At 38.7% G+C, this 24,939-nt stretch overlaps 2 protein-coding genes across 3 annotated transcripts in view; both read right to left on the bottom strand.

Moving 5' to 3' along the window:
• Nucleotides 1-5,767, bottom strand: part of LOC107756999 (cysteine protease ATG4D-like) — a 7,236-nt gene extending 1,469 nt beyond the window's left edge. The window contains exons 1-7 of the mRNA XM_016574328.1: nt 5,472-5,767; nt 2,774-3,010; nt 2,491-2,574; nt 2,172-2,345; nt 1,033-1,390; nt 858-922; nt 592-725 (exon numbers count right to left, since the gene is read on the bottom strand). Coding sequence (XP_016429814.1) covers nt 592-725; nt 858-922; nt 1,033-1,390; nt 2,172-2,345; nt 2,491-2,574; nt 2,774-2,969 — 1,011 coding nt within the window. The 5' untranslated portion in view covers nt 2,970-3,010; nt 5,472-5,767. The remainder of the gene's footprint in view (nt 1-591; nt 726-857; nt 923-1,032; nt 1,391-2,171; nt 2,346-2,490; nt 2,575-2,773; nt 3,011-5,471) is intronic.
• A 2,444-nt stretch (nt 5,768-8,211) lies between these two features.
• LOC107757031 (microtubule-associated serine/threonine-protein kinase 1-like) overlaps nt 8,212-24,939 on the bottom strand; it is a 53,457-nt gene continuing 36,729 nt past the window's right edge. For both annotated transcript variants that reach the window (XM_016574379.1, XM_016574380.1), the window contains 20 exons: nt 23,649-23,858; nt 22,177-22,278; nt 20,987-21,119; nt 19,899-19,966; nt 19,507-19,580; nt 19,198-19,406; nt 18,963-19,101; nt 17,821-17,953; nt 17,577-17,742; nt 17,242-17,343; nt 14,892-15,014; nt 14,693-14,802; nt 13,860-14,020; nt 13,493-13,752; nt 13,162-13,404; nt 12,822-13,051; nt 12,583-12,705; nt 12,315-12,448; nt 12,025-12,215; nt 8,212-11,918 (listed from right to left, as the gene is read on the bottom strand). In XM_016574379.1, coding sequence (XP_016429865.1) covers nt 10,177-11,918; nt 12,025-12,215; nt 12,315-12,448; nt 12,583-12,705; nt 12,822-13,051; nt 13,162-13,404; nt 13,493-13,752; nt 13,860-14,020; nt 14,693-14,802; nt 14,892-15,014; nt 17,242-17,343; nt 17,577-17,742; nt 17,821-17,953; nt 18,963-19,101; nt 19,198-19,406; nt 19,507-19,580; nt 19,899-19,966; nt 20,987-21,119; nt 22,177-22,278; nt 23,649-23,858 — 4,653 coding nt within the window. In that variant the 3' untranslated portion in view covers nt 8,212-10,176. The remainder of the gene's footprint in view (nt 11,919-12,024; nt 12,216-12,314; nt 12,449-12,582; nt 12,706-12,821; nt 13,052-13,161; nt 13,405-13,492; nt 13,753-13,859; nt 14,021-14,692; nt 14,803-14,891; nt 15,015-17,241; nt 17,344-17,576; nt 17,743-17,820; nt 17,954-18,962; nt 19,102-19,197; nt 19,407-19,506; nt 19,581-19,898; nt 19,967-20,986; nt 21,120-22,176; nt 22,279-23,648; nt 23,859-24,939) is intronic.

Raw genomic sequence — 24,939 nt, 5'->3', positions numbered from 1 at the left:
GTTGACACATAATGGTGAAATTCAATTCAATTTAAGTTCATTTGTATAGCGCTTTTCACAATGAAAAATTGTTGCAAAGCAGCTTTACAGAAAATTAAAGTTTCTACATTATCTTTACTAATAGCTTATCAGTGGTGACTATCTCAGTTATTATATTTTTCATTATGAAAAATCATATATATATATGATTTATATATATATATATATATATATATATATATATATATATAATTTCATTGTTATTATATTTTTTATAATATAATATAACATAATATAATAATATAGTTAAGTTTTTAATATACAAGTTGTTTTTAATATAAGTTGCTTCATTTTTACACAAATATATGTGTTATGCTAAATGATGATGACATTTTTTCACCCATATTTTGACATTTTATGTTCGCAAAAGTTATTTGAAACATTAAAGTAGACACTTTACTTGTATATTATGCTTTTTATGTATATAAAATCACTTTTGTCAATTTAATTTGCTCTGGAAATATATATAATATAATATAATATAATATCTGTTCACTTATCATACATCACATATATCACAGTTGTTATTTAGTTCATGTGCAGTATATGTACCTTAACGCACTCAATGTAGGAGGGGTTTAATGATTCTCCTCCGAGCCGTACTGGCACTAGAATGATGACTGATTTCCAGCCTGTGCCACCAGACTCGGACAGCTCACACAACCTCATGATATCTCCTTTATACACTGCAGCACACACAGAAGCAGAAGAATGAGCTAAACATCACTTAGAAACAGGAAAAACCTTCAGTTTCACTAACTGATTTTTAAAAATGACCGCAGGATGCACAAACCACAAGACTGAACATGAAAACACACCCGTGCAGTCCTGTGCCACGTATACAGCAAGGTTGTGAAACTCAGTGGTTCTAGCCACTGCTTTTCTGGTAGAAGAAAAGACATTAAATGACAAAAAGTTCAGTTCACACTGTTCAGTTATTAAAACGAAGCTTTTACATCTAAATACAATAACATTCATTTGCTCTCCTCTAACCTCAGCATATGTGCCACTACGGACGGGCCGTACCAGTCCCCTGCCCTCTTCCCAGACTCCTTTCCCAGCTCCACCAGCTGGTGAACACCAAAAGGAGCTGAGGGATGGTCCCCAAACCAAGACACCACCTTTCGGTGCAAAGCCTCCACCTGAGGCTCATGGCTGGCTGCAGGACGTCCCCCCGGGGTCCGCCTGTGACCCTCACTGCTGCCAGAGCTCGGGTCTCTCTGGGAAACGGGGCTGGTCCAGGAAGAACTGAAAGACGGAAGGGACATGCCAGCCGGACGGGAGGGCGAGCGAGGCTTCAGCACCTCAAAATCAACGTCTGTCAGTGGATAACAATCCGCCCACCTCCAGTCTGAGATACAGAAAGCAGCAGACAGTTGAGTCTATGGAAGTCAATTACACTACCATTTCAAAGTTTGGGTTCAGTAAGATTAAAAAATAAAATAAAAAAATAAAAAAATAATACTTTTATTCAGCAAGGATGCATTAAATTGATTAAAAATTACAGTAAAGACATTTATAATGTTACAAAAGATTTCTTTTTCAAATAAATTCTGTTCTTTTGAACTTTCTATTAATCGAAAAATCCTGAAAAAAATATATCACAGTTTCCACAAAAATATTAAGCAGCACAACTGTAATTAACATTGATAATAATCAGAGATGTTTCTTGAGCAGCAAATCAGCATATTAGAATGATTTCTGAAGGATCATGTGACACTGAAGACTGGAGTAATGATACTGGAAATTCAGCTTTGCATCACAGGAATAAATTACATTTTAAAATCTATTTAAGTAGAAAACGTTTTTTTTTTTTTATTGTAATAATATTCCACAATATTGCTGTTCTTACAGTATCTTTAAACCAATAAATGCGGCCCTGGTAAGCAAAATGTTCTTTCAAAAACATTTTTTAAAAATCCAACCCTACATTTTTGAACAGCATAGTGTATATATTTAAGCACTAATGAACTATATGACTTAACTACAGTTGTTTATTATGGTTAATAAAAGTTTTTTTTTTTTTTATATTTAAGCAGGTTTTAGGCATTCTGCTTTGCATCATTAACATATTGCTTTATAATCTGCATTTAATTTACATGCAAATAAACAAATGGGACAGTAGATCAGACCTGGAAGCATGAGGTGCTGCAGTAACCCCTGCGCCAGCAGCATTTGTCCGCTGCGCAGCATGCAGCCCCAGCCGCAGTCTGTGGTCAAACTGGATCCCTCCAGCTGAGGAAACTCCCTTCTGTAGGTGAGCCACACGCACGACACGAACGCCTGCCGGAAACGATCCACCTCATCTGGGAATGAGATGCAAAAGAATACAACCTTCAACATTTGTATACAATTTATTCTCTAGTTTAAAATGCAGAGACTAAAAGTGTGGCATTCGTAGGTTAAGTTGACTCAACCAGTGGCGGCTCTCAGGCAGATCACATGACGCACCTTCACTATTGAACAGATAGGACTGACCCAGGAGGATCAGAGGGGAGGTCTTGTTGAAGGTAGTTTTGGATTTAACGGTCCAGCCTGGGAAAATGAAGACAGGAACTCGCTGAGATACAGTCAGTGATATTTGTTGTGGTCATTTGTGAACATGTGCCTCTACATCTGACTTCAAAAATAGCCTGAGAAAAAAGGAACTAACCATTTGTGGCATTATTTGGTGTCAGTCATAGAAACCAGTTCGCAAACCGTAACAATCCCATTCATATGCTTGAAAACTAACCATATTTGACATTGTTCCAGGCGGACATGAACTTGGCTTTCAGGCGATCCACTTCGTCGGGTTCTCCGGAGCCTTCTCTGATGCCGTCAGGCGCTGAGCCGTGGCCGTTGTGGCGTCTGGACTGCGCTGAGGGCCTGTCCTCATGAGTGCCGCAGCCCACTATGTACTGAACGCCACTGGGAGACACCGAGTTCATGGTTCAGGCTGGATACAGCAGCATTACAGAAGAACTTCAGCCTGAAACAGAGAGACAGAAAGAGAAGATATGGTATGAGAGGTTCCTTAATTTCTTGGTACATTTTTGATGTCATGAGCAACTCGTAGTTCCTTGACCTTCTGAAATAAAACAGCTGTGATTTTCAGAACTCAAAACCTTCCTCAGTCCAAAAAAAGCTGCCAAAAATGTCTCATTCTGAATATGAAATCAGATTTCTGACATCAGAAACACTGAAGCATTAACATGTGACACCCACATTTACATAATTGATGATGCCTATTCAGTGTCACGGTGAAGTTATATTGAGAAAACCAGTTAGATACTAGAGATGCTTAAAATACTGCTACCATATTAGTTATTGGAGATTTTTTAATTTATTGATATCAGTCGACTATGGATATTTAATTGTGCATGCTCATTTCTTCATTTAGATGAGCTTTGCCATCATTTAACACTCACTTAAAGGTAATATTTAAAACATTAATTTAATAACACAACAACAATAAAAATAATAATACATATTTAATGAATATCAATTATATTTATTTGTACATTTTGAAGTAGAGAAGCCTAAATTAACCTTTTTTTAAAATTAATTTAATTAAAAATGTAAAAAAAAAATTTTACCATTAGAATACCATGGTATTCTCTGATGAATAATTCAGCACGATGTACAGGATTCCCACAACTTTTGATCAATGATTTTTCTAGGACTTTCCAGGTAATTTCCAGTCATCCAGATTACTAGAATTGTATAATTCCAGGGATTTTTTTTATTTTTATAATCATTTTAGACATTGACTCACACAAAGTAATTTATAAATTATTTTAGAGCTTATCACAGTCAAATAGAAAAATGTATACAGACCTACACAACTGTTCAAGGGTTTGGGGTAGGTAGGATTTTTTAAAAATGTTTTTGAAAAAAACATTTTTTATTCAACATTTTTTATTTCTTATTCACTTATTCTCATCAAGGCTGCATTTATTTGAGCAAAATATAGTAAAAACAGTAATATTTTGAAATATTATTACAATTTCAAATAACTTTTCTATTTGATTTTTTTTTAATGTAATTTCTGTGATGGCAAAGCTGAATTTAGTCCTCAAGAAACATTTCTTATTATTATCAATATTGAAATCAGTTAATGTTTTGGTAGAAACCGCAATATATTTTTTCAGGATTCTTTGATGAAAATAAAATTCAAAAGAACAGCATTTATTTGAAATTTAAATCGATTGTAACATTGTAAATGTCTTTCCTGTCACTTTTGATTTTTGCATGGCTACAAAAAAAAAAACACAATTTCACTAATATTTCCATGACTGTGGAAACTCTGCCTGTGATTACCAACATGAATATACAAATCCAACTTAATACAATAATAGAGTTACGGTACTTTATAGAAGCATCAAAGAAGTCACAATTTTAATTACTCACTATAATGTGACACCATAATACACACCTTTCAAACTAGAAAACATTCCACCTGTGTGTGAGAAAGAGCCTGTCACATGAGCCCTGACTGAGGACAGGTGTGGCGGCTGACGGCCACAAGAGTTCAAACACACGTTACAGTGTGCCATTTCCTTATTCTCTCAAGGAGGTTTGAGCCTACAGTCTAACGAAGGGAAATAAGACAATGTCACCAGTTCACGATGACAGTCAACGTCCTTTCCCAATAATGCAAAATCTATCAAATTTCCACTTCATTCTAATACATTTGACAGCTTGGGGAAAGTGGATACATGTGAATTTTAGACCATGTGACCACTGAGTGCTCAGCAGAAAAAGTGAACACCCAGGTCATCACAATGGCTTCATTCAGAACAGCATACTACATTTATACTAGATTACTGGCATGATAATAGTGTGTGAATTCTCTGTTTGTACAGAATACTTGCATAAACTATTACATTTGTCAAAATGTGTTTCCCACAATGCAGTGCCTGTCCTGTCCTACTATGAACAACAATCAATTTTGACTGCCAAAATTGAAGGCATTTTACAAAAAATTGGAAGAAAAAAACAGTAATTAAACATATTTTATATACAAAATGATAGCTAGACTGCACTCGCTCAATTCAACATGCAACTTCTTGAGGTCACCATTGTAGAAAAGACTAGACAGTATAAGTATATAATGCACATATTGCTCATAATGCAGTACGAAGTACACTAGTATTTCATTATAAACACAGCCTAAAAGAGGAAAATCCAGTTTACTGTGGTTAATTGTGAAATAATGCCATTGGAAATAAGTCATTCATATTTGTACGGAGCAATCGCCTACTTTTAGTCATGATACAGCTTTTAATGCCCTAAAATGACCCAGCTCATTGTGAATCTTTATAAGGCAGCCTGATTAGTGTGGTTTGTGTGGAATATTTTCAAATCAAGTGTGAAGACAGATATCATGTATCCAGGCACTACGACTCTAATGCGCTTCAAAAGTCATTTTAACCAGCTAGAGGCGTTACCTTCACGTTAAACCCGGCATGCTTGATGTTCCGGTTATTTTCCTACTTCTGCTATAAATAGGCAGCGTCGTCCAGTCAGTGTCGAGCTGCTCGACCGCTTGTCTGGATGTCTTGGCAAGGACGACCGCTGTGTGAAACCGAGCTCAGGCCTCCTCAGGCGCCGTCATCCTGGCGAGTATCGATTAAAGTTGTAGTCATGAGTTTCTGCGTCTCAATCTTGCGCGGCTCCCGAGCCGTCAGCTGAGACGAAGAGTGCATAAAACAGCGATTAAACCAGTATGCAGCCACTTCCTGTTGTCATTGCGGATACACACCCTCGACCCGCCCACCGAGCGACGTGATTGGTCAGGTTTGACAGTTGCCGTTTAATGATTGGACAATCTACTACACGTACGAGACACTGTAGTCAATTAATTATAAATTATTTTATGTATTTATTTAATTGATCAAATATGTACATACAAGATGAATATAAAGTAAAGCAATAGTCTGGGGTGTCAAAAGGAAATAATTAATTTTGGTATTTATTTGGTTAGTCAGATTTTACATTCATGAGGGGAAAAAATGTCCACTTTCCAGTTTTTATAGACAAGGTTGTGTCAGACATTCACAATTACTAGTATAAATCAGTAAAAGGTCATGGTAGTGTTATGCTTTGTTTGCAGTTGAGTAGATTCTGCCTGCAACGCACTAATAGCATCATTGTGATCATGATAACAGTATCAGGCTAGTTTTTGTATTTGCAAAAGGTCAAAAGCGTTAACTAATAATCCATAACTGTGACAAGGGAGGTCAAAAGCTCTGTGACCAAAAGTCTATAACTATGTTGACTTGACTAAGAATCTAGCAATACCTTAATAAAAAATGAAAACCCTAGCAACTCAAACTAACAGACGAGGTTCTGGTTCACTGTTCAACGTTTGTCTTGATGAACTTTCTAGTTCAAGTTTAGTAGGCTATTCTCCAAAGCAAATAAAAGAAGCATGACATTTTATACAATATCTCTTTATTAATAGATTACACACACTGCACCTCAGTTAATGGATCGATTGACATTTGCTGTAAATAAAAGTGATGTACAGAGCCAAATAAATAGAATAAATTAACAAATTCATGTACAAAATGGTGATACAAGACAGGTGATACAAGACTGAGATACTCTTCATTTCTCCTATGTAGGACATTCATATTAGAACGGAATATCTTTATGTCTTTATTGATCTCTATGTACAGTATTGTACAGAATTTTGGACAGTTTGATAAAATAACAAAGAACGTATAAAAAAATGACATGAAATAAAGTGCATTCTCAAAAGATCACATTTTATAGGAAATTACATTAAAAACAGAAATTTCTCAAATATGGCCACATAAACACAAACACATAAGAATATAATCTGACACATAGGAGTGGATAACAAACTTTTAATATGTGTGGATTCTTGTTTTCAATTTACTCTGTGAATCTATTCTGCAGTGTAAATCCAATCATTCAGAACTGAATAAGACACTGGGCTTTACAGTACAGATTAAGTGATCATTATAAAACATTAGTCTCATATTCGATCAGCTATAACAGTCACATGGTATAAAGTGGAAACATTCAGGCCAGTGAAGTGTTAGTTGCCTTTAACCACAACTGAGAATTCATGCACGGGAAAGGGCCGAATATGAAAAAAAAAAAAAATTCTGAAAATCAGTTTTCTGGTGTGTAACAAACATAACATCAGATATATTCACACATTCACCCAAAATCTTTACATTACTTTGTGCATATGTTGTCGTCACTTCTCCATTTCACTGATGCATCCAAATAACTCTCTGATATACTCTGTGTTGAGTTTCTATATAATATAATAAATGTTTTAATAGATATAAAGAAATCTTCACTAACACTGAAACCAGATATGAAACAGCAAAAGATATTTGAGATGAGAGCTGATGAGAAATAAACAACGTCAGAATACATTTATGGAAGTATTAATAGATATCTATCGTCTATCCAAAGGTATCATCATCCTACAGTAATTCAATACCTCTGTACGGTACTATGAAATACAAATAAATAAAGCACTCTTGGTTTCGTCACTGATTGCAACCCATACTACTATCACTGTAAATATAAGATGTAAGTGATGTAACACTATAGTGACAGTGTTCCTGTTAGCCATCAGATGGCAGCATAACTTCATCTATTCCAGCCACACCTCAACTCACCATCATCATCATCATCTAGCAATATGCTCATTTATACACGGCATTAATAAATAAATGAATTAAAATGATAAATCAAAAATAATAATGTCCTTAGTTCTATATTATCATTAAATAATTAAGTGTCGAAATCTGATAAATGACTGAAAATGTCTAGAAGATGTGTAGTTTTGCTCTTGCAGATTCTTTTGAAAAAAACCAAACCTTTTTTAGACTGTCTTCTGATTTTGTTTACATATTATAAACTTGATAATACTAAGGAAAATGCTATTTATACTAATTAGTTTATTATTGTTTTATACCATTTCTTTACTATGTTTCACTACTAATACCACAGATAAACTATGGTTACTGTAGTAAAACCACTGTTCATCTTCACAACTGTTTCCTATTGATGTTTCATTGGAAATGGCAAAAGAACAAACACTGCAAAAAAGCATCAGTCACATCCCTACAAACATTTGTGTTGCATAAGCTTAAGTGAAAACAGAGTTACTTTAGTAACAAATGTTTAGTGATATTTTCGTTGCATGTTAGTGAACAACATTCAGACCACACAAAGAAACGCCAACAGACGGCAGGCTACACCGGCTCCAAGTTGCCATGACAACAGTGACATTTACTGATGCTTGAATAACTATAGAATATATTTACCATAGAATCCTCTTTCACTCAGCAGATTCCAACTACCATCATTAATTTGCTGATCCAACAATTTCTGTAATCAAGACCTGTGTTATATGACAAGACGATACTCATGTCCTTCAAATTTGTTGATATGTATTTAGCACTTAAGGTTTTTAGTTTATAATCTCACTTTCAATAGTCACTGCTCCAGAAAACATAGCCAGTGCCTTGCAAAGATGTTCAAACCCTTAACCACTTCTCTCATTTTACTGATTTACAAAATGCATTTGCATTCATTTCAATACAGTTTCTTTTGAATGACTGTCAATGCTCTCTTTGCCAGCCAGATGGTGTAGTTATGACATCTAACATCAGGGGCTAACTGGGCCATGCTAACCAGAAAAACTTTGACCCCTTGCTTTAACCGACTGCAAACCCCCATGGCTGAAGAATTATAATTCAGGTAGCGAATATGAGACTTGAGCGCTAGTCACAGTGAGGTCAACGATCACTTTCAAGGAGAATTCAGTAGCACAGAATAGAGTAAAGATGCACCAGTCCATGTCAAGAGCTGTGCATTACATTGACCTACTTTTGAGTATGAATCAAATCTGCCAGTAAACTGTAAATTTACAGAGACACTGTAAGGCTAGAAACACACTCTAGGCAAGTATGCAAACATAGAGGCACCTGCTTGTCAATGCATACTAAGGAACTTATTCTTCTATGGTCAGATCAATGATTGTCTTGGAGGAACAACATTGCCTTTTTAGTTTAGTTAGTTTGATTCGAGAATAAATAGCTAAATTTAGCTACAAGATGCTAAATTTATGATACCATTTATTATATTGGTGATTTGACAAGTTATTTCAATGTAAGCTTTGAATATTGTAGTCTTTCCCCATTCAAAACTAGCCACCAAATGCACCACCTTGCTGTAAATGGACTGATATTTACCTCAGAAGGCATCAATCAGCAAAATCGACAAAATGTCAACAGTTTTAACTGTTTTAATTCAGTATGATGAGAGACTTAGTTAAGAGGGAATTTTATAAGGGGAATGAATCTATGGTTTAGGCAGCATCCTCCTCATGGCTAAAGCAGTATGCGCTAGCCACTAATGCAGTGGCGGCCTTTCACAGAACCATAAGGTATGGCATTGGCCTCCCCCTCGATTCGTTCCAGTCCATTCTTGGTCCGTCCTAAAGCCCTGGGGGGAGGTCCCCTCTCGGTTGAAATCGTGTTCCGGGGTCGTGGGGGGTCACCTAGGGTATGGCAATGAACAACCGGGGTATGGCATACGGAAACGCTGCCCCTGCACTAATGGATATGCTAAACCTGATTATAAACTCCTGAATCATGTAACAAGCCAAAAAAAAAAAACAGCAAAGGAAGCAATGTGTTCTTAATTACGTTCTGTCTATGCCAAAAACTTGATATGCTGTTACCTTGAACAAATTATTTTCAGTTTAAGGAAATTAAGTGGTTGGTCAGCTTAGAAAAAGTAGTAACATTGTTTTGGTGTTCACAGTATTCAGCATTGCTTGATCTGTTAAAGCACTTTCAATTTTTTTACCTTGTAGCACAAGCACCACAAAACATGCACCAATTCATCTCCTCATACACAAACACCCAACACACATTCTAATATAATACATCTATAATCTTTTTCTGATGCAGCTCTGCATGTACACTAAATAACAGCCTTTAAAATAACCTTGGAGTTGTGGTCTTTGTTCAGCGTAATATGGTTTAGTGTCTTTTTTTCACTGGGTGGAATGTCCCTAAACGTCTAAGTGCTCAAAAACATTGAATTCTGCTAAACCCTCAAAAAAAAGCATTTATTATTCCAACTAGCACAAGATCAAGAGCCATGCTTAGGAGTAATGACAGTCTTCACCTGCGGAGAGGTGCTAGTAGGACTCTGACTGACTCCTTTGGTGCTTGGTCTACTCCCAGAAGCAGGATCAAGTCTTCCTGGTGCACAAGCCTTGGTGACCTCCAATGATTTGGTGGTATCTTTGGCATTGGGCCCCTCCTGAGTTCCACCTCTAACAGGCCCTATAGATTTCCCTGTGCTTGTCAACTGTGTAGCCAAACCAGATTTTTCACCAGGAGACTGAAGTTGAGTGTTGGGCAGATCAGGAGGAACTCCAGTTGGAGAAGGAGTGGGAGATGGAGAGTGTTCCTCAACAACTTCCAAGAGACATTTGTCCTCCCAATCCAATGTTCCCCGGTAGCAGCTGACCGGAGCTAAGCCCTTGTCCTGCCTAAGTTTTCCCAAAGCAGAGCACTGCACCTGGGGTGGGTGGGATGGGACAACCCCTTTGGATGGAGCAGTTCTTGCCCTGACATCTAAAGTTCTGGTATGGGAATCTAATATGCTCTTTTTGAGACCCTCTCCGTCACCTGGTCCCTTACTTGCTTTGGTTATCTCTGTGCTTGTTGTCTTCCCAGGATCACTGCATGGCATACTTGGCTTGACTGAAGTTGAAGTCTTCCCAAAATCTGATTTCACCTCTTTCTTCCCAGTAGCCTTTCCCCCTTCTTTCTCCAACAAGTCTTTGTTGATAACACCTGATGTACTCACAGAGCATGAAGGCTTAGTGGTTCCTAATGCCTGGCTTTGGGCATCTTTTGTAAGACTTCCTTGGTCATCATTTCCCATTTCCTTAATGAAACTTGGATCTGTTGTTTTGGCAGACGGGGAAGATGTTGTGGTCAGGGGCGATGGAATAGAGGCAACTACACTAGGTTTGGACTCTGATGCTACCGGAGACTGCCAAGTCTGAGGCTTGGCTAGGCAACTTTCCTGTAGTGTAGAAGGGGGCCGCGGAGATGCTTCAACACTTGGAGATTTCTTACTTCCAGGTGGAGTAATGCCACCAGAAGAGAGCGTCTCTTTGACTGCCCCTGGTTTAGCCTCACTAACTTGACTTGGTTCACCAGTCCTCTCCTTGTCTCGATCCCTTTCTCTCCCGGCAAGCAAAGCATCTCTACTCAAAGGTGACTCCTGCCTGCCCAGCTTCCGGACCGGCTTCAGAACGCCCTTTTCAGGCGGTGACGGTTGAGTGGGTGAAGGAGAAGTTGTTGGAGCAGATGCCAGATTCTCACCCTCAATTTCCACCAAACTCTGGAGGCCAAGCTCACAGTGGAAACCATCCTTACGAAAATCTGAATGTCCAACCTCCAAACTGTGCTTCCTCATCACGCCAATCCCACCTTTCTTCTCGGATGATGAAAGCGGTGACCCGAGTTTCTCTGCTGACTGCACTCTTTTGAGTAGCGGTGATCTGGGTGGCTCGGCACTCTTGGGTCTAGGCCTTATGATTGGTGGGGATGAGTGTATTTTGACAGGAAAGGTTTGGGTGGTGTTGGAGCTTCCGATTGTGTGCCCAGGCAAAGGAGGTGGTGAGGACTGAGTTGGGGATGGTGTATGAGCCAATGGAGACAAAGGAATGTTGCCCGCTGACTTGCAGCGGGCTGAACGGTATTGGCGGTGTAGTTTGGGGGAAAGTCCATGCAGGGAGCTGGGTCTCATATGCTGGGTTGTTGCGGGGGAATTTGGGGTACTGGAGGCAGGAGAACTGCTCTGGGAGGAGGCACCTGGGTCAAGAATATCAACAGGCAATTGAAATTAATGTATACATTAAACCTTTTAAGTTGTTGGGTTTTACCTTTGATATCACAACATATGCTTTGATCTACTCACCAAGGTGGGATGACTCAGGGGTTGAGCGGTAGCTCTGGGTAGGGGAGTGACCGGACAGGCTGTGTGTCGGAGAGCCAGGAAGACTATCGCTGGACGACAGGGACCAGTTCAGAGATGACAAACTATGGCTCGTATGCAGCAGGTTGGATTGCTTAGTTATTTTGCGGAACAAAGACCCGCCGCGCCTCTTACTGTGAATGATCATGGAAGAAAAAGAGAGAAACAGACAGGGGTAAGAAAAAAGATATTCTTTATATAGACAATCTTCACAACTTGGAGGCACATTGTACCTCTCCTGTCCCTCTTTGACTGTCCTCTTACTGCGTCTAGCCATCTTGGACTTGTAACTGGACTTGCGTGCTGGTCCCACTTTAATGGACGTGTTTTCAAAAGGCGTTGTGGTCACAGTCACCTTGTTTCCACTCTGAACAAAGAAAAAGCAAAGAAACAAATAGGACTGTTTGAATAGTTATATTCTCAGGTCATGTCTGTTATTACTTCTCTGTGTGGTCTAACTTACAATTTTTGCCTCGCTGATGAGAACATCTTGTGTCTCACCTTAAGTATAAGCTCTACCACCTCGGTATGAACCAATCCATGCACAGATTCACTATTGACATGAGTGATGAGGTCACCAGCACATAGTCCCGCCTCCTGAGCAGGGCCTCCATCCTCCACATGCTGTGATTAGTTAAGGACAGAATTACTAATTGACCCAACATAGCTTCAACAAAACTATTGCTGCAAATCTGTTCTATACTCAATCAACCTTTTTTCATGTTGTATTGCTGTCTCACCCAGACTATGTGGTGCACACTGTAGACATCAGTGTCGCCCATGTAGACCCGAATGGCACGGAGTGTGAACCCATACTTTTTGCCAGAGCGGTGGATGGTAATTGGTGAACGAAGCACTGTTACTGTGGGGCAGTAATCACGGCTGGGAGAGGAGTCTCGTGATGAGGGGTTGGACGAGAGAGAGCGTGGGGACATTGGACTGGCCAATGGAGAGCTACCATGCTGCTCAACTAGATATTGATGAATCAATAATCAATATATTATAATTTTTTTGCACTTGGCATTATTTATATAACAATTGTATGATGACTTCTCCAAAGGAATGAAGGCTGAACTGTACCTCCGGGTATGATGACAGACAAAGCGGTGGCAGATGCAGATTTGATGACCTTGTTGCCGGGACGCGAGGTGCGTTTCTCCCCATCACTTGACAGCTTCTGGTGACGCGCTTGCCGAAGCACCAGATCTTTGGTCGCTCGCTGTCCGACGGTGTCACCCATAGCAACCACGTCCCTACCGACCACTGCTATGGCTCCTGGTATGGCCTGTGGTGCTGATATCTCACCTGGTCTCAGTGGCTTGTCTGCAAAATTTACATACACAGAAAATATGTCTATCTGAAACTCTACAGTCTATAATTTTTTTTGCAATTTTTTTTCTTTTCCACGTACCTGGCCCTTTACTGGCTGACATCACTTCCTTTCCAGCATTCCTCCGTTCATTGGCACTGGGCGATGATGGAGCAGTGGCTCCCTCTACTAATGATCCCGGGGCTTTAGCAGCACCCTGTTTTTCTGAGAGCTCTCCATCACCCTCTTGAGGAGCGGCAAACCGGTGAGTGTCCATTAGGGCTGAAAAACGACGCCGGGCACCCATCGGAGGACTGCAATCTCCCTCCATATACAGAGACTCAGAGCATGATAGACGCTTCCTGTGGAAATGAAAAAAAAAAAGAATGTTAAAATACAGTAATTTTGATAGAATATCTTCATATGCAGTGATATACAGTTATATTCAATTTAACTCTCTCAAACATACATCTCAGGTGAGCCTGTCCTCCAGCTCTTGTCCCTCATAGTGAAGCTTCCCAGACTCTCCCGCTTGGCCATCTTGTCATCACGGCGACCTTTGTGCTCTCGACGGGTAACTACAGGGGTCTTCTGCTCCAGCTGGGACAGGTGCTCCATGCTGCTATACACCTGAAAGACAGAACAAAGGCTGTTTCGGTTACTCATCGCAGAAATGTTTCTTGAGCAGCAAATCATCATATCAGAATGATTTCTGAAGGATCATGTGACACTGAAGACTGGAGTGATGATGTTGAAAATTCAGCTTTGCACCAAAGGAATAAACTACATTTTAAAATATATTCAAATAGAAAAAAATATTTAAAATTGTAATTATATTTCATAATATTGATGTTTTTACTGTATTTTTGCTGAAATAAATACAGACTTCTTGAGCATAAGACACTTCTGTCAATAAGATTAAAAAATCTTTGATCTGACTGTTTGAACAGTGATGTATATGATACTTTATGGTGGCTTTTTTGTTATTTTGGTGCTTGAAATCACTTGAAATATATAATCCAAGGACTTTGCTCAGCAAGTGGTCTTGAAGAGGGTTGCACGTCTACACAAAAATATAAAAAAATAAATAAACACAATCACTGGAGTTAAAATTGTGACAATTATGCCTGGTCTCCCCTAAAAGGAATCAGAGGATGCAATGTGACCTTGATGGACCATTAAAAATTAAATAAGAAGAAAGATAAAGAAGAAAGATGAGTGTTAATGTGTCTGTTTACACATTCAAGGGTGTTTCTGAGAAAGAAAGCATGAAATATGAATGCAGCCATGTGTCAGAATGACCTTGCTGAAGCGCGGCGAGCAGGAGGAGAACTGTCTTATCTCTACTGGCTCATCGTCGTTGGTGTCGTCCTCTTCATAGGAGTTGATGTGCTGATAACGCTCGGACCGCGCTGAAACAGAGGGAGTGTGAGATGATGATGAGAGATAGAGAGATGGCGATCAAGGGCAGACTCAAAAGCAAGTGTGAGAGTGTCCTTACTGTCGAAATAGCTGGTGTCCTCCTCAGACTCTAGATGAGGGATAAACTCGGCCTTCTGTCGGAGTAAACCATTCCAGTCCAATCCCGAGAAAAACCAGTGCTGCTTCACTTCAAACGCACCACCTGTTCACAAGTGTAAAGAGAAGTACATTTATAGACAAACAGATAAACACGCAATCCTGGTAAGATAAGGTGTTATGGCCATGCATTGTGGTGCAAAAACTGGTTTACGCTCCTGTCTGACTTGCTTTCTTTTTCTCCAGAACTATCATAATATGCTAATAATGCGTTCAAGCAACGGTTTTACATACAGTTCAAATCTGTGTAAAGCAATATTAAATGTGTTCTGAGTTTGTCACACTACAGAAAAATGTGTTATTATCAAAATATTGAAAAAAATAAGCAGTATTCTCTGCTCTCAAATGCTTTTCCGCTGTCAGCGCTGAAACCACGCCCACTCGCAGGAAAGCTGCCATCTCTCTCAACTGTCAAATACCGCTACAACCTGAATGAATGTTCCTTCTAGCAGCTTAATTAAAATATGGAGACCGAGCTGTTTTGTAAATTATCGCAACCAGGTAATATGCATTAATGTGACAAAGGCATAGCTAGCTAGCAAACTGTGGGCTGTAGTAACTAACAGTAATGACAGTAACTGATGCTAATGCGCTCTAGTTATTAGATGTGTTCGACTTGAAGCAGCGCTGTGCAGACCAAGCACACGTCAAGCCCACGGGGAGGCAGGGAGTTTAGCCCCTCTAGGACCCCTGAAGTAGCAACACATGATGACTCCACAGCTCTGGGCGGTGGTGCCATATCGAGCCGTTTGCTTGAAACAGCAGGTCCCTCCTGAGGGGGAGCCACCAACATCTTTTGGTTTATTCGGTTTATTCGGCCAGTTCGGGGCCGACACTCTCTCTTCCCTGATTTTGTATAACACCAGAGGCAAAATCTTCACTGGAGGGAATGCATAAAGTCTGGCTCTAGGCCAGCGCAATGTCAGAGTGTCCACCATCAGTGGGAAGTGAGACAGCAAAAAGAACAGCGGGCAGTGTGTGTTCTCGCCTGTTGTGAACAGATCCACCTCCAGGGCCCTGGAGCACACGCCGCCAAGCAGTTTATGTGCCACCTGCTCTGAGGCTCTGACCACAGGCCTGAAGCTGGCATGCCCTCACACACTGCTCCCCAGCCTGAGGTCGACGCATCTGTCGTAACCACAGTGTGTGCTGTCACTAGTCCCAAGGGAAACCCTGGCTGAACATTTCTGGGTCGCAACGCAAATTCGGCAAAAGGTATAGCCATCGGATGCTGTGAAGAAGCTGTTGTATCTTCTGGTGCATCTTCGACGATGGCAGCGTGAAGGAGAAGATTCTGAGGCAATTATCGCTCTCACCGCATTATATACTGCCCGCAGGCTTGTCAGTATTTGCATGGGATTTGCATATTTAGTGACAATTGTCCAGTTTATTGTACTGGCGTTATCCTATAAGGTTTCAGGATTTTCGGAGAAGGGGAGGTGTTCCCACTGCTAATGCTTCGCGATGTAGAGTGAACGCTCGAAAGGGAACAGCAACTTTCATATTCTGTGACAGTTGCCATCATATTGAACAACATGAGGCTGAGTAAATCATGACAGAAGTTTCATTTTTGGGTGAACAATAATCTTTTGATCTTTTGTCAATAATCTTTTTTTTTTAAAGAAATTAATACTTTTATTCAGCAAGGATTCATTAAACTGATCAAAAGTGAAATTCAAAACATTTATAATGTTACAAAAGAATTATATTTTGAAAAAATGTAGTTATTTTGAACTTTGTATTCATTAAAGTATCCTGAAAAAATGTGTCACAGTTTCCTTAAAAATATTAAGCAGCACAACTGTTTGCAACATTAGTAATAAGAAATGTTTCTTGAGTAATATCAGCATGTTAGAATGATTTCTGAAGGATCATGTGACACTGAAGACTGGAGTAATGATGCTGAAAATCCAGCTTTGATTCACAAGAATAAATTACATTTTACAATATATTCAAATAGCAAGCAGTTATTTGAAATTGTAATATTATTTCATAAAATTACTGTTTTACTGTATTTTTGATCAAATAAATGCAGCCTTGACATTAAAAAATCTTACTGACCTAACACTTTTGAACAGTAATTCTAGAAACAAGAAAGAAATACATGAAATTCTACAAAAGAAGGAAATAATCCAAGAAAGAAATAATTTGCACAGATGAATTGCTCACAATAAGACCAAGAATATGTATTAAAGTCATAGCGTCCAATCTGAATTCATGTCGTCTTGACTTGCATAAGTGTGTGAAAGTGTGGTAAACTGGTGGATGTGTACCTGTGCCCAGTCGCACTAGTGGGTTGGTTTGCAGCAGGGCAGAAATCAGGCTCTGAGCTTCACTAGGCAGTGCCTCGTCTCCTTTAGGCCACTCAATATAATCTACACAAACACACACACAGAAATCTGTTGGCAGCACTGAAGCTCTTCATCACATTTCGGTGTATGGAATTACAAAGCTTTGCGAGAAAAATGGAGCACTTTGGAAGAGGTTTCTGTTTGCTTTTGCTCTAATCAACACCGCTGCTGCTAATATTAGCTCAGGTGTTGCTTTGAAGCTCCGATATGCTGGGACATGAAGTGCGATCACGATTCACCTCAAGATTCAGACTCACCTGTGATCACCTGACCAAAGAGCTCTTCAGTCGTGTCTCCGAAGAACGGCACGCAGCCCACTAGGAATTCATAGAGGATGATACCCATGGCCCACCAGTCCACTAGTTTCCCATAGCCCTGCCTGAGAATGACCTCCGGGGCGATATACTCCGGTGTACCACACACCTGAGACAGAGAGACAATGCCATCCTGTTTACACCTGGCATGTGAACTGATCACAAGAGGACAGGCCTGTTTCCTTACCTGTTTGTCCAGGAACTCCCTGGCGTCCTTCTCGATGTGTCCCTCGTACAGGTTAGTGGTGAGATTCATGAGCCCCATCTTTGACAAGCCAAAATCCGTCAGCTTAATGTGACCCATCGACGTGATCAACAGACTGTGAAGAAGAACCACGAGCCATGAGCGTTCGCTTCAAAAATAAATGACAAGATGAGATCTGTTTTACACCTTGTAATAGGGAGCAAAAATTTTTGGTTTCCAAAAGTAAAAATCCCATTGATTTTCTCCATAGTGGAATTGATTTTTAACGATAACTTATAAACCATTAAAGACAGACCTAGTCTGAACTACGAGTTAGTTAATAGATGATATAAGCTTTTGTTGAAGAACCCCCCCCCTGCATTATTTCAACATATTTTTAAAATAGTCATAATCAACATCAGAATTGCTAATGAAAAACTACATTACCCATGATTCTGCAGAGAAATCTCCACCAATCAGAAGACTGAGAGAAGCACTATGATTGATGCTAGTCAGCTTTCTTATGCTCTCAAACTACTTAAATATTTGTGTGTATATATATATATACACACACACACACACACACACACACATATATACATATATATATATGCATGCATATTTTCCATTAAACTTAAAATACTTTTTTACATACACAATCAAATTCTTTAAATCAGTAGTTTTCTAATCTGTTGAAATCAATGATGTCATTTGCAGTGCTTTATGTGTTTGTAGTTCTTTCACTTATGAAAGCCATTAAGCACACAAGTCTTCTACTTTTGTTTTTTAGTCCGATTTTCAAATAATTTTTTTGTCTGAAATCAAAGTTTGTAAAGTGAACTTGTGATTCACCTTGTTGCTGGTTGGTTTGGTTTATGGCTTATAACTAAAAAGAGAAAAATGAACGGGAAAAATACTTCAGTAACAAATGCTGCTGAATGAATGCACTCTATATAGTCAACTCTACATAGGATATTTGCGGGTTACATGTATGGTGGCATTATAATGAGTGAAGCATCTTTATACTTTTGGAAATGTGTAAAAGATGCTTTTGCAGTATAGTTTTTTTCTATATTGCACAGCACTTTGGATCAATATGTTGTTTTCAACTGTGACCTCCACTCCAGCAGGGGGCGCTGACTTACTTGTCTGGTTTCAGGTCTCGGTGTACGATGCCATAATTATGAATGTACTCCAGTGCTAAAACTGTTTCAGCAAAGTACATCTGGGCCATTTCCACAGGAAGTGCTCCTATATTCTTTAGCAGTGTTGCACAGTCACCGCCTAAACAAAAAATTTATTGGCTGAATACTGAGTAAAATCTGAGTTGTGTGTAGTAATTAGGATTCATTCAACTGCTGAATGAGCGTAATGTCTTACCCTCCACATACTCCATAACCATACACAGGTGACGGCGTGTCTCAAAAGAGCAGAACATGCTGACCACGAAGGGGTTCTCGGCGAAGGTCAGGATGTCCCTCTCCACGAACGCCTGCTGGATCTGGTTCCGCAGGAGCAGGTTTTGTTTGTTGATCTTCTTCATAGCAAAGCGCTGCCGCATCTCTCTGTGTCTGACTAAATACACAGCTCTACGATCCAAACGAGAGGGAGAGATCTGTTTTATCCATATTTACACAATGGTTTTGAGTCATTTCAGAGTAATTTGAGAGTGAATAGCGATATTCTCACCCATACGCTCCGTTGCTGATGAGTTTGATAGTCTGGAAGTCTGATTCACAGGGCGGTTTGACTTTGAGCTTCCCCTGAGAGAAAGCCAGAGAAAGGATTCAGTGCAGGGGAAATAAATCAACTGGAGTATAATTTCACTCCCTGTGCCGTTTCATTTCTACCACTTTTATCCTGAATCCCAGCCACTGCAGTTGTGCTGCGAGAGTTTGCTTAGTCCTTCATTAAAAATATGTTTCCATGTTAAAGAGTGAGAAAATTGCAGGCTTATATAACACATCTTGATCTGTTTTTTTCACCCCAACCTTTTTCTCTTAAATAACTAGTAGGTAAAAGTTGCAATCTTTCGCAATCATCGCAAAACAATATAAACATGATTATATTAATACACTCACTTCAGCAGAGTCGTCCGTCTCCGGCGTGTGGGGTCCCTCGCTGTCATAACTCTCCAAATTCACCATTTCTGCATGCAAGAATCATGTTTGGTTAATACATTTTACTATGCAATAAACATGTACTGGCTTCGAGGAATAAAATTACATAAATTAGTTTTTTTTTGAAGTTTGACATGTTTCTAGGCCAATTAATAACCTAAAATAGCCTAAAGATCCTAGTCAAATAAAGCTAAATCTATTAAATGAATATATAACGCATATATAATAATAATAATAAAATACACTACTGTTCGAAAGTTTGCAGTCAGTAAGATTTTAAATTTTTATGAAAGACAAGATTTAGCTCAACAAGGCTGCATTTATTTGAAAAATACAGTAAAAACAGTAATATTGTAAAATATTATTACAATTTAAAATAACTGTTTTCTATTTGAATATACTTTAAAATGTCATTTATTCATGTGATGCAAAGCTGAATTTTCAGTATAATTACTCTAGTCTTCAGTGTCACATTATCCTTCAGAAATCATTCTTATGTGCCATTAGCAGCACTAAATTGAACGGCAAAAATAATTATTATTTAATTCAAATGCTACATCAGTCTGCCATCGGTCAGTCAATGGCCTAAATGCTACTAATTAGGGCTGATGAGATGCTGAAACAGAGCACTGAGTCACATTGTTTATAGGGTGAAAAGAACATAAAAACGTCTTACATATATCTGTAAATTAAGCTGGGATAGAAGAGAAAATTCACACAGTGAATTTCCTGCCTGAAAAGTGTTTTGTTGTGTTTAGTTGTGCAGTGAGAGCGAGTAAGTGTATGTTTTTATAAAAAGCCCCATTACTCAGAGCCAGCTGCTGTTTGCCAGGTTCACAGCGGTGCTTACACATCTCCCTGTGTTCTTGGCAGGAATACAAACTTCCCACCGCCTGTGCACCACCTTAACCTGCTCGATAATCTCAACAATGTCTCTCAGTATGACCTACATTTCCCTTCCTCTCCCCAGCTTCTTCTACGCTCTTTCCCTCCAGAGACACACACGCTCGCTGTGTGAGGGTGTTCAGTCGTGTTCGTCTCTCTCTCACCTTCCAGAGGGTCTCTGGTCAGGCCGAGCTGGCTGATGATGTATCGCGGGATGTCTGCTTTCATTAGCTGGCCCTCTTTAGCGTGGTCTTCTGCTGCCTCCAGAAGGTGGTAGAACTCTTCGGGGTTAAACTCCTGAAGAAACACGGAAATATTGGCATTTTTGGTCAGTTACTGCATTCTGCACTCAATACACTTCTGTTCAAATGTTTGCCGTTTGTAGATCTTTTCAATACCTTTGAAAAAAGTCTCTTCAGCTCACCAAGGCTGCATTTATTTGATCAAAAATACAGTAAAATCAGTAATATTATGAAATATTATTACAGTTTTAAATAATTGTTTTTTATTTGAATATATTTTAAAATGTTATTTATTGCTGTGATGCAAAGCTGAATTTTCAGCATCATTACTCCAGTCTTCAGTGTCACACAATCCTTCAGAAATCAGTCTAATATGTGCTGCTTAATATTTTTTTGTGGAAACTGTAATACATGAACTAAGAATTAAAAATACTAAAATAATAATTAACAAATAATTCATGAATTTTAGATTTCAACATTTGCTAATACATTATTAAAATCAAAATTGTATCTGTTAATATTTAGCGGACCTAAGTTAACATGAACCAAAAATGAACAGTTTTATTTTCATTAAATAATGTTAAGAAAGATTAATAAACACTGTAACAGATCTATTACTCATTGTTAGTTAATGCTATTTAATGCATTACTATCGTTCACTAAAGGGACCTTACTGTAAAGTGTTACCAATATAACTCAATATTTCATGTCCACATATGTATTTATCTGGTGATCCATATTATTTATTTATCCACTGATCCATATTTCCAGTGATTGCACTACTGGACACATTTTCAGGGGGCCTTTCGTGTTTGATAAAACCAGTCGAGGGTTTTGTTACACTCAAGCCTTTCAGCACATTGTACTTTCTTGTCCTGACCCCTGGTGACCCCATCAGCCAGTTGCCATGACAACTGCACAAAGTAGGCTGAAAAAGCGACCAAGCCCAGCGACCGGCAGATCAAGTGTGTATGTGTATGTGTGTGTGTGTGTGTTTGTGTGTGTGGTGTGTGTGTGTGTGTGTGTGTGTATGTGTGTGTGTGTGTGTATGTGTGTGTGTGTGTATGTGTGTGTATGTGTGTGTGTGTGTGTGTGTGTGTGGAGACTCTCACCAGACATTCAAGCAGTCGGGCAGGACGGGAGATGATGATGAAGAGTTTCTTCACCAGCTCTGCGATGAAGGTCAGCTCTGAGCTCTCTGATCGCTCATAGGCCTGACAGATATCACAAGACCGTTAAATTAAAAAAGGATTCATATGTGGGTGATTCTTCAGTTAGAGATACTTTTGACTACTGAAATCTCTGAAAAATCTTAACGGGAAAATTTAAAATAATTTCATCTACACGGTCAGTCAACAGTTCGGTCACACACTTGAGTGATTTTATATTTTTTAGGATGCTTGAAATGAGTTTTGTAGAAAAATATATAGTTGGTTACAAAATTTGAAGCTCAAGGAAAAGATTTGATCATGGCCATAATGTACGGAGGGCCGAATTACTCCAAATTAAACAATTCAATAGATATTTAAAATATTTGTGACCATGGACTACAAAACCAGTCATAAGGGTCAATTTTTCGAAATTGAGATGTATACGATTTATACATCATCTGAAAGCTGAGTAAATAAGCTTTCCATTGATGTATGGTTTGTTAGGACAATATTTGGTCGAGATACAACTATTTGAAAATCTGGAATCTGAGGGTGCAAAAAAACCAAAATATTGTGAAAATCGCCTTTAAAGATGTCCAAATAAAGTCCTTAGTAATTCATATTACTAATCAAAAATGAAGTTTTGATATATTTAGGGTAGGAAATTTACAAAATATCTTTACTTAATATCCTAATGATTTTTGGCATAGAAGAAAAATCAATAATTTTGACCCATACAATGTATTTTTGGCTATTGCTACAAATATACCCCAGCGACTTAAGACTGGTTTTGTGCTCCAGGGTCACATTTGAATAAATCATTAAATACATCATTAAATACTTAATGAAATACATTAAATACTTGAATACATTAAATACTTAATAACTTAAAATCCTTAAAATAATTAATTCTTAAATTACCAAACAAATTAATAAATATCCATTGTATTTCATTTTACAAATAATTTGCCTTTTTTATCATTACTTTAGATTGATTTTTCATGTAAGCACAAGCGTGTGACATTGAATTTTTCATTTGTATGGTTTCTGTTGTCAACATGTCACTGAACAATATTTTTAAAATGTTTATTTATTACAATATTTAATGTTTTAATGTTTAATGTTTATTAAAATAAGTATTCAAATATTTATGAATAGTGAATTTTGCAATAATGTCTGATGGTGTGGAATTAAAAACAAAAAAAACTGTAATTAGAGATGCAAAAAAGTAATTAGAGATGCAATAAAAAAATCCATTATAAATGACCCTTTTAACTAGATATTGACTAGGTAATTTCTTTAAACAAACAAACATTGAGTTAATGAAATATTATGGAACTAATAAAACAATTGAATAATGCAGTCAAGTAAAGTGAGATATCAATTCATATAAGCTGAAACCACACACACATCCAGCCCACACATATGCTCACTTCATGGAGCAGCTTCTCAAGGTTTTCCTGCAGCTCGTAGAAGTAGACGGTGGAGATGAGGCCTTCACGAGATTTGGTCAGGCAGTCTCGGGACAGCTCGGCGATCTGGTGGTGGATGAAGCTGAGGACCCCGTCAGCCAGCGGCAGCACGTTCTCAGGTGAGTACGACTCGATGAACTCGGCCAAGCGCTCCTCCATCTGAGCCGTGGCCTGAAGGTAACAGACAACATTTAAATAATGCCTTCAACAGGGACTATATTCTGAGCTCAATTAAAGACAAACTCGGGTCTAAAATTAACACTCGTCAATATTTCCGGAAAATAATGTAACAATGCATAACTCTTGGTCCTAAAAACTACATTTTCTTCATTCACAATAAGATTTCATATTTTTTTCCATTTGATTTTGGGGTGAAACATCACTGGTGTGGCAAAAATTTGAAAAAGGCAATGCAGGCAAAACGTATCTGCAACGCTTAACGTTTGGCAAATCTAATGTGCTGCAAGTGCATGGATTCACAAATTATATGATTTAAAAAACAGCCTCTTAAAGAGACAGTACCTCGTGTCGTTCCAAATCCATGTGACTTTTTTCTGCTGAAAAAAAAAAAAAAAGATATTTTGAAGAATGCTGGTAAGCAAACCGTTTCGGTCCCTTTTGACTTCCATTGTAATTTTTGTCTGTACAACTGAAGTCAATGGGAGCCAAAACTGTTTACCTACCATCATTCTTCAAAATATCATCTTTTGTGTTCAGCAGAAGAAAGAAACTCATACAGGTACAACTTGAGGGTGAATAAATGATGGCAGAATTTTTATTTTTGTGTGAACCGTCCCTTTAAGTGACTGAAAGCCAGTGGGCGTGGGCCTATGGTGCGATGCTGTATAACTATTTGTCGATGTCTTGCTCCTGAGATGGTATTTGCCTGTGTGATGTCACAAATCCCACAATATCCAAACGAGCCGTTTTTGGTATAAAACAAAAGATCAAGGCAAATGTGATTTCTTATATCATGACCCCTTTAATAATCTCATATTAAGGGCCGTTCACATGTCGCGCCTAGAAACGCATGGAAAACGCTAGGCACGCCGCTTTCTGCTTTTTTCCAAAGCGTTCGGGTGCTTGCGCTCCGAAGGCGTCTGCCGTTGCTAAGCAACCATGACCTGCGCTCTCCATGAAGACGCGGAAGTTTCAGCAAAGAATAAATGGATTTGCAGCACTAAAAATCGCTTGCAGTAGCTCTGCTACTAAATTTATTTAAAAATGGCTATCCCTGTACAGCTATGATCAG

This window comes from Sinocyclocheilus rhinocerous, unplaced genomic scaffold (assembly GCF_001515625.1).
Source record: "Sinocyclocheilus rhinocerous isolate Xijiao unplaced genomic scaffold, SAMN03320098_v1.1 scaffold953, whole genome shotgun sequence".
NCBI lineage: Eukaryota > Metazoa > Chordata > Actinopteri > Cypriniformes > Cyprinidae > Sinocyclocheilus > Sinocyclocheilus rhinocerous.
This window is presented reverse-complemented; position numbering and strand designations above follow the sequence as displayed.